Consider the following 17,021-nt stretch of genomic DNA (forward strand, 5'->3'; position numbering starts at 1 on the left):
ACACCATAGTTCAAAAGCATCAATTCTTCAGCACTCAGCTTTCCTTATGGTTCAATTCTCACATCCATACATGACTACTGGAAAAATCATAGCTTTGACTTGTTGGACCTTTGTTGGCAAAGTAATGTCTCTGCTTTTTAATATGCTGTCTAGGTTGGTCACAGCTTTTCTTCCAAAGAGCAAAATGAGCATGGTGTTCACTGTCAAACCCTATGCTAGGTGCTGGGAGATATGAAAGAAATGTATGTTCATGTTTTAAAAATGGAGGCCATTGACATAACTACCATGGGAACTCAGGGATGCTAAAACTACAGATGTGGGTAGAAGTATCAGTACAGTATTTTTGGACAACATGGAAATTGAGAGAAGCATCATGTTAAAATGCAAGCAAACAGTTAATTGGGGAAGATATTCCAGGAAAGAAACTTAAGGCTGACCCAGACGTGGCAACAAGCACATCTCCAGAGGTAATGGTCTCTCATCAAATCTTCACAGACCATTGTTATAGTATCATGTGCTATAGGCATGTAGGAACCAGCCCTAGACAGAGAATCCATGAGCTTTATCTTCATGGTCTTTACCACTTCCCCACAAATGCAGGAAGTTCCCAACTGAAAATTCAATATTCTACCTGCCAAAGTATTTAAACAAAGAGGCCATGAGACTGAGGTGGCTCTAAATCCTTGACCTCCCATGCCAGCAAACCAACACCTAAGAACCAATGCACTCAGATCTAACAAAAAAAATTTTTTTAATAAAAACTGCAGAACAACCAGTCACAAGCAGTCAACCAGGTATCCTCTACTCAGGCAACTGTTGAAGCTACAGTCAGTCTAATCATTTTCTTTGAACACATGTGACACATCATTGCAGTTTCCCTCCTTTTGTTGTTGTTCCATTGCTCAGTCATGTCCAACTCTTTACCACCCCATGGACTGCAGCACACCAGGCTTCCCTGTTCCTCACTATCTCCGAGTTTGCTCAAACTCATGTCCATTGAGTCAGTGATGTCATCCAACCATCTCATCCTCATCCCTCTCTTACAAAGTCCTATAAAATAATGTGAAGATATCTTCACTATATTCTGACCCCACAAAATAAGGCTCAGCTCATTCACTCAGTGTCAAACAAAATACAGGGAAAAATCACAGGATGCAAAACTAAACAGAGGACGGCATTTCTGGTTAAGGCAGGTCAGATGGAAGAAGGTACCCCAGGACCCTAGCTGGGACCTCTTTCACCCTATCTCCTGAGGTGGTCCATTGTGAGAAACTCAACGAAGCATTTGGGTACTTGTCTATACTACAGAATTAGAAAATTATTCAGTGTATACTATGCCTTGTTCCACTTGGGAGGCAAAATTCAAGGACTTTATTTAATGAAATTACCATTTTCTACATAGTACCTACAAGACACACAAGGAAACAAGTAGCGGTACAAGGATAGCAACTTCACTGAGCAGCCAAGCACAAACAACTCTGAGGGGTTGAGAAGGCAGCCGTTCCCTTTCTGCTGTTAGAGAGGAACCAGACAAACAGTAAGGATAGACCCCAACTCATCCAGGGGTGCTCACACTTGGACAAATAGTTGTTCTGATAGCACTAAAATTGGGGGTAGTATCCTCAAAAGAAGCAATAAGGGACCCTAAAAGATCTAGGGACAAACTAAATAGGTAACTCTGTCTCCCACTGATCCTGTGCTAATAATACTGTCATCGTTGGGGTTTTACACACTAGTATCACCCTCTTCCAACATCAAATTAACTGCTATCAAATCTGAGAAAACTGAACTCCCCATTCCTGAAAGAGGACATGAGACAGTTTACATGAGATATTTCTTCTAGAGAAGCAGAGGTTCTGCATTTAATAATTTTTCTTAGGACAGAAGTTCATTTGATAAATGAGGGATCTGACCAACCTTGACAGAGACATGACTTTGCGATGAAGGTCTATATAGTCAAAGCTATGTTTTTTCCAGTAGTCATGTATGGTTGTGAGAGTTGGACCATAAAGAAAGCTGAGCACCAAAAAATTGATACTTTTGAACTGTAGTGTTGGAGAAGACTCTTGAGAGTCCCTTGGACTGCAAGAAGATCCAACCAGTCCATCCTAAAGATCAGTCCTGGGTGTTCATTGGAAGGACTGATGTTGAAGCTGAAACTCCAATACTTTGGCCACCTTGTACAAAGAACTGACTTCTTGGAAAAGACACTGATGCTGGGAAAGATTGAAGGCCGGATGAGAATGGGACAACAGAGGATGAGATGGCTGGATGGCATCACCGACTCAATGGACATGACTTTGAGTAGACTCTGGGAGTTGGCAATGGGCAGGGAGGCCTGAATGTGTCCCTGGGTCAGCCTCCCATTCCCCTGTCCGTTGTCACCAATGGCAGCTTCAAGATGGGAAAAATAGAAGATTAAAAACAGAGGGGAAAAAACCTTACTAAATTATGACTAACCAAGCCTGTGGATGAAATCTGCAAGGCAGCAGAGCAGTGGCTACAGAAAGTACGCTGTGTACCACATGGGGACCAGGAGAACCAACACTCTGTGTTGGCAATGAGAGGGGAAATGGTTCACATGGTTCACACAGGTGACTGTGGGCAAAGGGAGGAGGAAACCAACATTCCTGATGCTCATCAGATCTCAGTCAGTCCTCCTGCTCTCTCTACCCACTTCCCAAACTAATGAGCTCTACATCTACCCCAGAAGAGAGTGGCCAGGAATATACAGTCTTTCCCAAATGCTCTGCAAATCTTGGTCAAAACTGTCAGGTCTCTGGCTGAGCTCATACATCAACATAATCCAAATCAAACAACGTGACCCAGGGACACATTCAGTTTTCCTACATGGCCTCTGTACATGGCTCACTACATCCTGAGTTCACACTACTTGTGCATATGTGCTAAGTCGCCTCAGTTGTGTCCAACTCTTTGCAGTCCTATGGACTGTAGCCCACCAGGCTCCTCTGTCCATGAGATTTACCAGGCAAGAATACTGGAGTGGGTTGCCATGTCCTCTTCCAGGGGATCTTCCCAGCCTAGGATCGGACCCAAGTCTCTTAAGTCTCCTGCACTGGCAGTCAGGATCTTTACCACACTAGCTCCACCTGGTCTCACTGCCCAATCCTCCATAGCTATCCACAGTCCAGATTTTGCCAGGGGAGGGTGGGTGTCATAGAGTAGGACAGCTAACTACACTGATCTCTACAGGGTGTTACAGGTTCATCACCCTACCCCCAGGGGACAGAAGAGAAATCTACAAAGGAACAGATGCACCATCTTTAAAGAAAAAGGCCCTTTATGTTTTGTTATCAGGAGTCTCATTTGTGAGGTCTGCTGAGCTTTCTTTCCCAGTCCTGTCTTCTTACTGGCTCCCTTTTAATATTGTAAATAGTAAGGAAAATGTTTTCACTCTGTAACTCAACACTAATTGAGAATCCTCTCTTGTTGATTGTGGGCCTTCAGAAATGTTTAATGCTTGATGGGTGGTTTGCAAGACAGGGACTTTTTTCTTAACACCTTTATTGAGGCATATTATCATAAAGTTCACCCATTTCAAGTGTACAACTTGTAACTTGTAATAACTTTCCTGAGTGGCACAGACATACAATTCTGTTTTAGAACCTTTCCATCCCTTCAATAAGATCCTTCTTGTCTATTTACATAGTACCCATGGTACTTGGAGAAGGCAATGGCAGCCCACTCCAGTACCCTTGCCTGGAGAATCCCATGGATGGAGGAGCCTGGTGGGCTGCTGTCTATGGGGTCGCACAGAGTCAGACACAACCGAAGCGACTTAGCAGCAGCAGGGAGGCCTGGTGTGCTGCAGTCCATGGGGTCGCAGAGTCACACACAACTGAGCAACTGAACTGACTGACCAAGGGGCTGTGGAACAGACAAGGGTTAATGACGGAGGTGCTGAGGCCCAGAGACAAAGAAGCCAAGGTCTGAAACATCAAACAACCAGTAAGCCTGAAATATTCTCACTAATCTCCACCTCATCCCCAGTCATGCTAGGAGCTGGGGTTGATTGGTAGCCCCCCAAAAAGTAAGTTCAAGCCCTAAACATGATGCCTGTGAACATGATCTTATTTGCATTCAGTGTCTTTGTAGATGTAATGAAGTTAAGATGAGGTCACACTGGAATAGGGTGACCTTAAATCCTATATGACTGATATGAGAAGAGACTCAGACACGGGGACAATGGCCATGTGACATCAGAGGCAGAGACCACAGTGCTGCAGCTGGAACCCAAGGAACACAAGGAAGGTCGTGACTACCACCATCTGGAAGGAAGGATTCTCCCCTGGGGCCTTCAGGGAGATCATGGCCCTGCCAGCACCTGGATCTGGGATCTATAATCTCCAGAATAGGGAGACAATAAACTTCTGTTGTTTTAAGTCACCCAGTTTGCAGCGCTTTGTTACAGCAGCTCTGGAAACTGATACCCTATCCTGAGCCCATACTTCTGCCTCCTCAGCTTTACTAAGACTTCTAACTGCTTCTGCTGTCACCCCTCCAGTGACCATCAGAGGAATCTCTTAACTCTAACATCAGACCACATCACTCCTCTGCTCTGGCCCATCCAAGGCTTCAATCCCACTTCCGGGCTCACTGCCCACTGCCTGGAGAACAGCTCCCTCCATGTTCCCCTGCTTACTCTCCTCAGACACACTGGTCTTCCTGCTGTTCCTCCAACCTGCCAGGTCAGCTCCTTCCTTAGGACCCCCTGCCTCAGACCCCCTCCCCCAGGGGACTGTGTGGCCCCCACCTTCATATCATTCAGTCCCCAAGAGGCACCAGCTCCTCAAGGAGCCAGCCAGGATGTCACCCTCTTTGTCACATCCATCCCCATAAGAACAGGAGTCCCATGAAGGCAGGGCCTTGTCCTCCTGCTGCACAGGCTCCCACACGTATCGGGCTCATAGAGACCTGGGCAGGGAGACCTGCAGAGTGGGCGTCTCTGACCCAGGTGCTTGGCTACCCAACCTCGCTTCTAATGTTAATGGAAGACGCTCTTTAGGCAAATTGTGCTTGACAATCATGTGGATACAAACAGGTCTCAGTAGCTCTAATTTCCAATTAAAAACTTTGACTTAAGTTGTATAAGGGGGAAACACAAGATATAAATAAAATAGCACCATTATCCTTAACAAATTTCAATAGAACAGTAATATTTCGGTAGTCCTGTGGTAGCACTCCTATATGCTTTAGTGTTTATGTGGCTTCAAGTTTAATAGTGACACTTTACAGGTCTTTGGATTGATCCTCAAAGACATGAATAGCATCAGCTCTGAGAAAAAGAGGGAGTTAAATTGAGGGAGAAGAGGACATTTACCATGAATCCAAGGAGAGTGACCTGCTGGAAGGTCTGGCCTTCAACACACCTGAGTTCTAGCAATTTCACAGGCTTCTAGAAACTACTTACATCTCTCAGTATCAGAATCTGACTTGCATCTTTTAGGTACTGCAGCTGATGAGTCACTAAGATTGTGATCTTCTCCTTCAAGGCCTGACGAATACACCTACAAATGTAAAAGGTATAGAGCACAAACGCACATTAGTGGGGGTGCTCCAAACTGAAAACACATATTCTGAAAACATAATGAGACAAAAACAACACAGCAAAGGTCTATAGTTTAAATAAAAAATGAATAATACAAATTAAATACAGATATATCAATGATTCTGAGCAGGTCCTCAAATTTATCAGCAGCAAATGTGAACCCAGCTCCGCTAAAAAAAATTCTAAAAAACAGTCCAGTGAAGGAGGCACTTGCTAAATTTTTTCTAAAAACTCAGCTTTTCAATAATTTACATTTCATAATGAAAAATAATTGAGCAATACTGAGATTCCAAAACTTGGCTGAACTTAATATTTTATCACTATGTGGGAATGGGAAAAGAAGCATCTATGTTATATTAAAATGTGTGCATTTTCCTTAGACAATTTTCTAGGAAATTATTTATGACTTATGATGTACACATTAACAACAAAAAATTAATAGAATCTTGGTAACCTTTGCTAGAGTGCCTTTTCTAGACACTTCTTCCCAAATAATATTAAACAGAAAATGAATGCCAGTGTGGCTTCCATCAGTCTCTTACAACAGTTCCAGTCCCATCCAGGAAACCAGTCTTCTTTCATAAGGACTGAACACCTTCCAAATATGAAAATAAAGAACAGAATTCAGATGGCCCAAATCACAATGGGAATCATCCAACGACCAAAAGATACACCAGTTCTCTTAGCCAAGACCCTTGTGTGATCAGGCCACCCAAAATGGCTCTTCTCTTGCTCTCTATACATCCCTGCTCAACCAGTGTCTGCTTCACCTACGCCTACTTACATGACTGACCTTCCTATATGCTTGTCCCAGGGCCCAGCTAATGACTGCTCTAGCTTTAGATAACAACTCTGCACAATGCTTGTCAAAGGGGCAAGAGGAACATGACCCTCTGCTGGTTTTCATGGTGACCAATGGCCCAACCTGACATCAACTTCCCCTATAACAGGTAATCTCCCCCCTCTCCTGCCCCCTTGCCCCGGGAGCAAAGACTACCAGCATGTCCTGTTCCAACATGGGCCTCAAATGATAGGATGCCCTTCCAGGATTTCCTTTGGACATGTAAGTCGGCCCTAATCATTAAACCATATGTGTGTCTGTCACTGATTCTGGGCTCTTTCTTAAGTCTAACCTGGGCAAGTAATAGGCCTGGCAGGTCTGGAAGGCCAACAACCTCTCTCAGTATCCAACCTTAAGTGTGTTTTTACAGTAACTTTTTCAACTGCTTCACATTTTTAATGCAGACCCCTAGAAACTCAGCCCCAGTCTCATCCCACGAGGTCCACAACCCCTCCAGGGAAACAAGTAGCTGGATTTGGGGCCCTAGGTGACCATAGTCAGGGCTGCAAGCAGGTACTCTGGGTGCCCAAGTTCCTCACAGAGCAAATCTTAGGAACCTGAGCCAGAGCTCAGCCTGTGAGTGAGTCAGATGGAGAGTATGAAGGCAGCAGACTGCAGCTCAGTCCCTCTCATGAGCCTGATGTTGGATGAGTGATGAAACCTGTTTCTTCATCTCAAAACAAGGCCAAGGACAACTCACCCATGGGTTCTGAGCAATCAAACCACCAATCCACTCAGTAAATGTCAGCGCCCTTCTCCACTCCTCCCTAACCATGAGCAGTCATGTGCTTTGGACTCATGACAGAAAAGTCCTAAGGGGACACTCTGGACACTGGGCCTGTGATTAGAAGCAAGACACCAGGATGTAAATACACACACCATTGCTTCATTAAGTCCAAAAGAATTCATTTTTCCCTTTGACATGTCTTAGTTCAGCATTTGTATCTAAGATTCCTGAGTGAGTAAACCTCTTCAGACTTAGTACTAAAGCTTTTAATGGAACTGTTTCTCCTTAATTCATTACTTGCCAATAGTCCCTGAAGGCAGATGTTAATCAAATCTGATGGGATTCTATGTCCAAGACAGAGCATCACAAATGTGGTAAAATGTTTGCTTCCTAACATTCCATCAGAGATGAAGTAATATAAAGAATTACAACAAAGTGGCCAATTGATGACTTTGAAATTTTCGTAAATAATTGCCAACATCCGCTGGATCATGGAAAAACCAAGAGAGTTCTAGAAAAATATCTCTTTCTGCTTTATTGACTATGACAAAGCCTTTGACTATGTGGATCACAATCAACTGTGGAAAATTCTGAAAGAAATGGGAATACCAGACCACCTAACCTGCCTCTTGAGAAACCTATAGGCAGGTCAGGAAGCAACAGTTAGAACTGGACATGGACCAACAGACTGGTTCCAAATAGGAAAAGGAGTACGTCAAGGCTGTATATTGTCACCCTACTGATTTAACTTATATGCAGATTACATCATGAGAAATGCTGGGCTGGAGGAAGCACAAGCTGGAATCAAGATTGCCAGGAGAAGTATCAATAACCTCAGATATGCAGATGACACCACACTTATGGCAGAGTGAAGAGGAACTAAAAAGTCTCTTCATGAAAGTGAAAGAGGAAGGTGAAAAAGTTGGCTTAAAGCTCAGCATTCAGAAAACGAAGATCATGGCATCTGGTCCCATCACTTCATGGGAATTACATGGGGAAACAGTGGAAACAGTGGCAGACTTTATTTTGGGGGCTCCAAAATCACTGCAGATGGTGACTGCAGCCATGAAATTAAAAGACGCTTACTCCTTGGAAGAAAAGTTATGACCAACCTAGATAGCATATTCAAAAGCGGAGACATTACTTTGCCGACTAAGGTCCGTCTAGTCAAGGCTCTGGTTTTTCCTGTGGTCATGTATGGATGTGAGAGTTGGACTGTGAAGAAAGCTGAGCACCGAAGAATTGATACTTTTGAACTGTAGTGTTGGGGAAGACTCTTGAGAGTCCCTTGGACTGCAAGGAGAAGCAACCAGTCCATTCTAAAGGAGATCAACCCTGGGTATTCTTTGGAAAGAATGATGCTGAAGCTGAAACTCCAGTACTTTGGCCACCTCATGCGAAGAGTTGACTCATTGGAAGAGACTCTGATGCTGGGAGGATTGGGGGCAGGAGGAGAAGGGGACGACAGAGGATGAGATGGCTGGATGGCATCACAGACTAGATGGACGTGAGTTTGAGTGAACTCTGGGAGTTGGTGATGGACAGGGAGGCCTGGCGTGCTGCAATTCATAGGGTCACAAAGAGTCAGACACGACTGAGCAACTAAACTGAAACTGAACTGAATGCTTTTTATCCATCTCCAAAAAGATAGACTATTTTTCAAGTTCAGAGTAAATATTTCCAAGTTATGTCATAAAATGATTGATTCAGAAAAAAGTTAACGTTAATTCTATATAAGAGCTGTGTTAATTCTATTTATTGGGTTGGCCACAAAGTTCCTTTGGGTTTTTCCATAACATCTTACAGAAAAACCCAGCTGAACTTTTTGTCCAATCCAGCATCATTCTATATAGGGGCTGTATTAAGAGGAGACACATTCCATGGTAGAGGGGATACAAATAATTCAGAATCTGCACCTTCATCCATTCAATCTGCAGAGGTTTACTAAGGTGCCACTCCCTAGACTTACATCGCAGGTCAAGAAAGCAGACATTACTTTGCACCATGTAAAAGGGGGATACACTGAACAAGTATAGGAAATGTACTATCAGGCCATGATGTGTGCTCTGAAGAAAAAGCAAGGGGGCTGCTGTCTTAGATGGGGAGACACAGGAGCCCTGAGATTCTCTGGGGAAACATCCCTGGAAGAAGACACAGCAGGTGCAGGGGTCTGGGGCAGAACACACTAGGCTGAGGCGCCTTCCTGCAATCACAGCTTCTTGGGGGTGGAGAGACTCATAATGATTAAGTGCATCCACTGAGAGCTGTGGGAAAACAGAGGGCATGGGCACCCCCTGGAGGACTGGGAAGGAATGGCAGGTCTCGTCTTCCATCTTCCTGCTGTGTCCTGGCACACTGCTCCCTGGCTCTGGGACAGAGGGGCCAGTATGTATAGACAGACAGGGTGAGAAAGGATCCCCACAAGGCCAGCACAGTGGAATACTGAGTAGGTGTGGGGACGAGCTGGAAAGGCTGATGGAGGCAGACGACAAAGAAGCCTGTTCTCTGAAGACCTGGAGTTTCTTCCTGAATTGGGGAGATGGGAGGGGAGGGCAAGGCGAGGTCTATGAAGGGCCGGAACAGGAGGGTGAGCTGTGTAGAGAGCAGCATGGGAGTCTGATCAGGACAGACCTGAAAAGCTGATGACGCAGGAGGCAGGGGTTTGGTGATGTGGGGTTGAACCAGGAGAGGATCCATGGCTGGACACAAGTGAGACTGCATCAGTTCATCTAAGGACTCTCACCTTCTATAGGTAATAGAACCCACTTAATCATCACAAAACACAGTTATAAAAATCACAAACATTAGTAACCTGGTATATACTCATGACTAAAGGAAGCTGATAATGGCAAGTAGAAGTGTGATTCATTCACTTTTAATAGAAAATATTGACCACGACTAAGCTTCAACGTGACCACCATCTCTCATAGCATATTGTTCCGTCCAATTGCCTAACTCATTGAGAACATTCTCAGTCACTGTTGAGTGATTTCCTAAATTGCCTTTGTGATCCCTGCCCTAAGTTTCCCTAGAGAATGTGGTTCTAATTAGCAAAAAACTCTGAACAAGCTTGCTTCTATCAAGTGTACATCCAAGGTCACTAAACTGAAAGGTTGGAGAGGACTTTATGAACATGTTATAAACACCTCACCTTTATAAACACCTGAGAGAGTTTTTGTGTTCAGCACACTGATACATGGCAATCAGTAAGCTTTCCCTTCCCCTCCCTGTGACACAGACACAAGAGCCAGCAGAAACTGCTCTTGCAGTGATGGGGAACTTTTGCAGATAGCAGACATTTGCAAGTTCAGGGTGGAGCGCTGGGAACAGGGAGGCTGAGCCACTCATGATGCCAGGAGAGTGGGGGATAGAAATTCATGTCTCAGTACTAGTATCCCATCACTGAACTCATGACAAGCCACAAGGCACTTCCTGAGGGAAAAGTCATCAGTGAAAGTGTTGGTCACTCAGTCGTGTCTGACTCTTTGCAACCCCATGGCCTGTAGCCTGCCAGAACCTTCTGTCCATGAGGATTCTCCAGGCAAGAATAGTGTCGTGCCCTGCTCCAGGGGATCTTCTCAACCAAGGGATTAAATCCAGGTCTCCTGCATTGCAGGCAGATTCTTTACCATCTGAGCCACTAGGTGCTTTAAATAAGAGAAAATTTATCAAATCACAATCAATAGAGGGTGGGAAAAGGGGGGGTGGTCAGATCAGAGAATGGAAGGCCATGCCACATGTCAGCTGCCCTGCTCTCTTTTGTTCTGAAAGATTCAATGCTAATGTGTAATTTTTGTGTGTGGTAAAATATACATAACATGAAATTTACAGTTTTAACTATTTTTTATGCATACAGCTCAATGACATTAAGTACATTCACATCATTGTGTAACCATCACCACCATCCATCTCCAGAGCTCTTTCATTGCTCCAACACTAAGCACCTTTCACATACAGCCTTCAGTGGTACCTGCCTCATGACCCCTGCTTAATGGATGTGGAATCCCAGCTCCTCATATCCAGAGCTCAGAGCTCCTCACATATCTCTCTCACTCACTCCACTGATCTGCTTAAGTCTCTTTACTTTGCTGTTAAGGATTTGCTATGAATGAATTCTGTTCCCCCCAAAATTTGTATGATGGCACATTGACAACCAGAACCTTAGAATCTGGCGACAGAACCTTTAAAGAGCTGTTACCCTTAATTAGAGTGGGCCTAATCCAATCTGACTGGTGTCCTTAGAAGAGGAGATTAAGACATAAGGACAGAAACATGGAGGTGTGCATGGACAGAGGGAGGACCATGTCCGAGGACACAGCGAGGAAGCTGTCATCAGAAGATAAGGAAGTCTAAGGAGAAATCAAACTGCCCACACCTTGATCATAAGAGTCCAGCCTTTAGAACTGTGAGAAAATGAATTTCTATTATTTTTGCACTGCTCCCCCAGTGCTGCCATCTCTAACAACCTGCTGTGACTGAATGTTTGCGTCCTCAAAATACATACATTGAAACCTAATCCCCACTGTGAAGGTACTGGAGATGGGGCCATTGGGAGGTGAGGTCATGAGGGTGGAGTCTGCCTGAATGGGACTAGTGCCATTATCAAAGGGACCCACACAGCTCCCTCACCCCTTCCACCTCATGAGGACACAAGAATTGGGTCCTCACCAAACACCAGCTCTGCCAACACCCTCACCTTGGACTTTCCCAGGCTCTGGTCTCTGTGAGAGCAGCCTGGACAGACACAGCCCCAGCAAACTAACACAGAACCTGACAGCAAGAATTCCCAAACAGCTTCTCTCTGCTGTACAGCCTGCCTCCTCCAGGCGAGGACGTGCCTTCTGTTCTCACAGCCTCGCTTCCTGTGCTTCTACTCTTCCTCCAGCAAAGGGAACTGGGTCATCTTCTCAACCTCCACATACATACCCAGCCTACACGCCCCCAGGGCACTTCCCGCCCAGCCCGGGGCACAGGGAGCTGTCCAGCATCCACTTCCATTCAGCACTTACTATCCTGTATAGAAACCTCTAAACCCTGACTCAGCTGACCTTTTCCCAGGCAACTGTCTTAACAAACTCCACATTGAGACAGATTCCTCAGAGGCAGAAATGAGAGCTGAGCATCCTAAGTCTCCCTTATGCTGCCCAGTGTGGTCTTTCCCCTCTCTTTGCTCTCCGTCCTCCTTGTAAACTAAGAAGTTTCCTGCAGTAGCATCTGTAAGGGCATTGATCTCAGTGCACACAGCAGGGCTTTAATAAGTGCAGCTGGAAGGCTCATTGGCCTTAACAAGGTGGACAACAGCAAGGTAAGCAACCATGGGGTAGGTGTGGACCCTGTTTTTGCAAAAGCAAGCTCATGAGGCTTTCAAAAAGGCCAGTCTAGACTCCATCAGAGGCTTCAGTCAGCATGTATTAGGACAAGTTATTCACAGAAAAGCATAAGAGTTGTTCCACTTCAGTCATTCTGTAGCCAGGCAAGAGCAATTTGTATTCCAGAAACACAAAAACGAAAGTCGAGATTTCCACCAGATTCTAGATCTCTAGTTCCACATTCAAGCTAACCCTACATCATGGGTCTAAGTATTAATTCAAGTAAGCATCCATGAAGCAATGCTAAACAATTAATTTCATGCTTAGATGTGAAATAAAGTAGTCTTAATTCTAGGCCTTATTAAGAATTTCCAAACCTACAGAATAATAAGCATAAACCAAGAGGGCCTTTCCACAGAACCCCTATGTCAGTACCGAAAATTTTGCTTCTTATGTGCCTTAAACACATGATGGAGGAAAAGGACAGACACTAAGTACTAGATTACTGGGTCCAACTCTATGATTTAAAAACCATTCATCATCTTTCTTATTTCAAGGATATGGATCCATCACAGTGTCTGGTTATCAACTGCAGGTCATGGGGAAATCTCCCATCTATTCCTCACTCCCTAAAAATCAGACCCCACTATCCTTCACACACTGGAAGCACCTTCTGTATTTTCCTGTCCTGACCTCATTGTGATGCAAAATTTCTCTACAGTGGATCTTCTGTGGAGGGAAGGGAGGGAAGAGAGAGACACCAGGGCAGAGCGAGCTGAGTCTCCTGAGGCACAAAGGCTTTCCTGAGCTCTCTTCCCCAATCTCTACAGGGTTCCTGGAAAGCAGAGATTACAGAAAATAGCAAACTCACTGTTCGAACAAGTGTCTGCTGACTCCTATGTCCACTGCACTGAGCGGATCGTCCAGGAGGTAGATGTCTGCATCCTGATACACGGCTCTAGAAAACATAGAGAGATGTCAGGAGAGGACACTTCACACTCCCTGGGTCTCATCTCTGAATCATGATGGCGTCCAGCAACTCCAGGTTCATTCCAAGAGCCCAGGGAAAGAGGCAAGATCCTGCTTCACACAGGCGCACCTGGTGAGCGGGGTCTGTGTGCTCACGTCCAATAGGAGCCACGGAGGAGAGGCAGGATGGCAATTGAAACCCCATTTACCTGGCGAGGCTGACCCGGGCTTTCTGTCCTTCACTCAGTGGGGTTCCCCGGTCTCCTATCTTAGTTAGATCATTTTCCTTCAAAAGCTGTAAATCCTACTTGGAGATAGAAAGGGAGAGGGAAAAAAAGATCTAAAATAAGTTCTCCTCCTGCCATCCTAACTTTTTAGCATCAGTTCTCCCCACAGTGTTTGTTGAGTATATTTCATAGTGGCTAAACCATAACAGTGAACAATTAAAAAAATCCTCAGGGTTCTTTTTTATTTTCATTCTGTAGTTTTTCCCAACATTTATGCATCTGACAATTCTAACAGATATTTATTGTGGCTCAACATACACCAGGCATTGTTCTGGTCACAGTGAATTCAGCCATGAGGAAACAAAGCCCATAGAGTTTCTCTCCACAGTAAGAGATGGTCAATAAGGAAAATTAACTTTAGTGTAAGTACTGAGGATGAGAAGGAAAAGGAAGCCAGCTCAGGGGGATGGAGAGTGAAGGAGGGAAGTGAGTCCACACTGGGGTGTGAGGGCTCTGCTCAGAGCTGGGTTGAGCAGATCCGGGGGAGGGGCTCAGGCAGACCTGGAGAGGCTGCTCCAGACAGAGGGATGGGCGAGTACAGGGGCCACGGGGAGATGCCCAAGGGGTTCAGGACAAGCAAGGAGGCAGGAGAGCAGAGCTGAGTAAGAATGAGGGGAGTGAGGGCAGAGACAGAGCAGGAGGAGCCTGGGTCACTCCAGTAACAGGGGGAGAAGGAGAAGGGAGGATTGACCTGGTCTGAGATTTCTACAGACTCACTCCTGTACTTTGCAGAAAACAAGCAGTAAGGGGGAATGAGTGAGGGTAGATACAAGTAAGGAGGCTACTGGAATAATCTAAGTGAGAGATGACGGTGGCCAGGACCACAGTGGGAGCAGCAGGGATGGAGAGATGGAGCACACTCCAGAAACATTCTGAAGGCAAAATCTGTAAGACCTACTGATGGGATGGATGTGGGTTATAAGAACAGCACCATGGTGTTTGGAGCATGAGGAAGAACAGGGTCACTGTTTACTGAGTTGTTACTGATGAAAGTCAAAGTGAAAGTCGCTTAGTCATGTCTGACTCTGTGACTCCATGGAATTCTCCAGGCCAGAATACTGGAGTGGGTAGCCTTTCCCTTATCCAGGTGATCTTCCCAACCCAGGGATCAAACCCAGGTCTCCCACGCTGCAAGCAGATTCTTTACCAACTGAGCTCTCAGGGAAGCTCTGCTACTGATGACTGATGCCTGTTTTCTCATTAATCCAACAGGGGGACCCCATTCACAGTGTAAATGTGACCATAAGGACAAGAAAGAGAGTATCTCCATCATAACCCTCCCTGACAGCCACAAAGACACACAGACATACACAGGTTCCCTGCTCACTCAAAGCTTAACAAGGGAGGATCAAATGAAAAGCAGCAATTGCTCTGTCATGAAAATTCATTATTTCATCTTATTTCTTCATCAAGCTCAGAGGTTAATACCATCTCTCCCTCCTGGTTTTCATATCATTTTAAGATAGGCTCCAGCCATACATACACACACACTGTTTTCTGGGCCTCCATTTCACTGTTGACAGTCCTTGCCAACTGTTGTTAGGTTTTATCCTTTAATTTTATTAATGTATCTTTCTGGTTTCCTTCCCCAAATAGCATCACATTATAGCACAGCAATCACAACATGCTCTAGAAAAAGCACTGAAGTTCACTCTTTCACTTAGCACAGTCCGAGCATAAGAAACAGGCTCTCTTCAACGCTGGTGGTAGGACTTTGAGTGTGTTGTTGACTTTGCAAATTACTAATGGACAAGACCCAGATGGGAAGAACATTTTAAAGGATTTGAGGTAAAATCCAAGTCAGGCTAATTTCCCAGCCAGGATTTTCTGATTAGGTTAAAGGGAAAAGCCTGGCTTGAGCATATATTACAATTCTTCCCACTGACAGGAAAGTGTTCTTGTTCATGTTATTTTCCTCTAAGTTAAATTTAAACAATTTTCACTGAACAGCAGATACACAAACTAGAGGCAATCTGGGAAATGAAGAAGCTGGTTTGATACCATCTACCAGAAACATACCAAGGGCCCTTCAGCAATGGTGGAGACTTAACAGTAGAAACGCAATGGAGCAGTCGTTGAAACAGTTGATGAGCGCCCTGGCAGAAGAGGGTTGGATTCCGGAGTCAAACAGTGGAAGGCCACACCTTCCTTTACCGCTTGTCTTCCATTTGGAATTGCCCCTCCTCTGACGGCCTGTCAATATCCTGCCCATCCTTCCAGGCTCAGCCCAAACACACTCTCCATGAAACCATCCTGGAGTCACTCTCTTTCTGCTGGGTTCCTAAGGCTTTGCATACATTTCTTCTGAAGGACCTGTCCCATTATGATCAATAATTTGTATACATGCACATAGCTTCTCTCAGCTCCTGGTAGGTAAAGTCTGTGCACCAAGCACTGTGTTGCACCCTAACACTGATTATCTTTAATCTTTGCAACAGGCTACCTAGTAAGTACTGACCCCATTTCCCAGATGAGGAAACTGGGACTAAATGAGGTCACGTCACTGTTTTGAGGGTCAGTTCAGTTCAGCTGCTCAGTCGTGTTCGAATCTTTGCAACCGCATTGACTGCAGCAAGCCAGGCCTCCCTGTCCATTGCCCACTCCCAGAGTTTACTCAAACTTATGTCCATTGAGTCGGTGATGCCATCAAACACTGTCATCATCCTCTGTCATCCTCTTTTCCTCCTGTCTTCAATATTTCCCAACATCACAGTCTTTTCTAATGAGTCAGTTCTTCATCTCAGGTGGCCAAAGTATTGGAGTTTCAGCTTCAGCATCAGTCCATCCAATGAACATTCCGGACTGATTTCCTTTAGGATGGACTTGTTGGGTCTCCTTGCAGTCCAAGGGACTCTCAAGAGTCTTCTCCAACACCACAGTTCAAAAGCATCATTTCCTCAGGGCTCACCTTTCTTTATAGTCCAACTTTCACAGCCATACATGACTATTGGAAAAACCATAGCTTTCACTAGATGGACCTTTGTTGGCAAGTAATGTCTCTGCTTTTTAATATGCTGTCTAGGTTGGTCACAACTTTCCTTCCAAGGAGTAACTGTCTTTAAATTTCATGGCTGCAATAACCAACTGCAGTGATTTTGGAGCCCCCAAAAATAAAGTCTGTCACTGTTTCTACTGTTTCCCAATCTATTTGCCATGAAGTGAGGGGACCAGATGCCATGATCTTTGTTTTCTGAATGTTGAGTCTTAAGCCAGCTATTTCACTCTCCTCTTTCACTTTCATAACAGGCTCTTTAGTTCTTCACTTTCTGCCATAAGGGTGGTGTCATCTGCGTATCTGTTTTTTATATCTCTCCCAGCA

The 17,021-nt window shown here is 44.9% G+C and overlaps 1 protein-coding gene across 6 annotated transcripts in view; it reads right to left on the bottom strand.

Moving 5' to 3' along the window:
• Window positions 1-17,021, bottom strand: part of LOC101109890 (ATP-binding cassette sub-family C member 4-like) — a 247,820-nt gene that overhangs the window by 131,128 nt on the left and 99,671 nt on the right. For all 6 annotated transcript variants that reach the window (XM_060394638.1, XM_060394640.1, XM_060394639.1 and 3 more), the window contains exons 12-14: window positions 13,625-13,719; window positions 13,318-13,404; window positions 5,432-5,528 (exon numbers count right to left, since the gene is read on the bottom strand). In XM_060394638.1, the coding sequence (XP_060250621.1) occupies window positions 5,432-5,528; window positions 13,318-13,404; window positions 13,625-13,719 (279 nt within the window). The remainder of the gene's footprint in view (window positions 1-5,431; window positions 5,529-13,317; window positions 13,405-13,624; window positions 13,720-17,021) is intronic.

Source organism: Ovis aries, chromosome 10 (assembly GCF_016772045.2).
Source record: "Ovis aries strain OAR_USU_Benz2616 breed Rambouillet chromosome 10, ARS-UI_Ramb_v3.0, whole genome shotgun sequence".
NCBI classification, from domain to species: domain Eukaryota; kingdom Metazoa; phylum Chordata; class Mammalia; order Artiodactyla; family Bovidae; genus Ovis; species Ovis aries.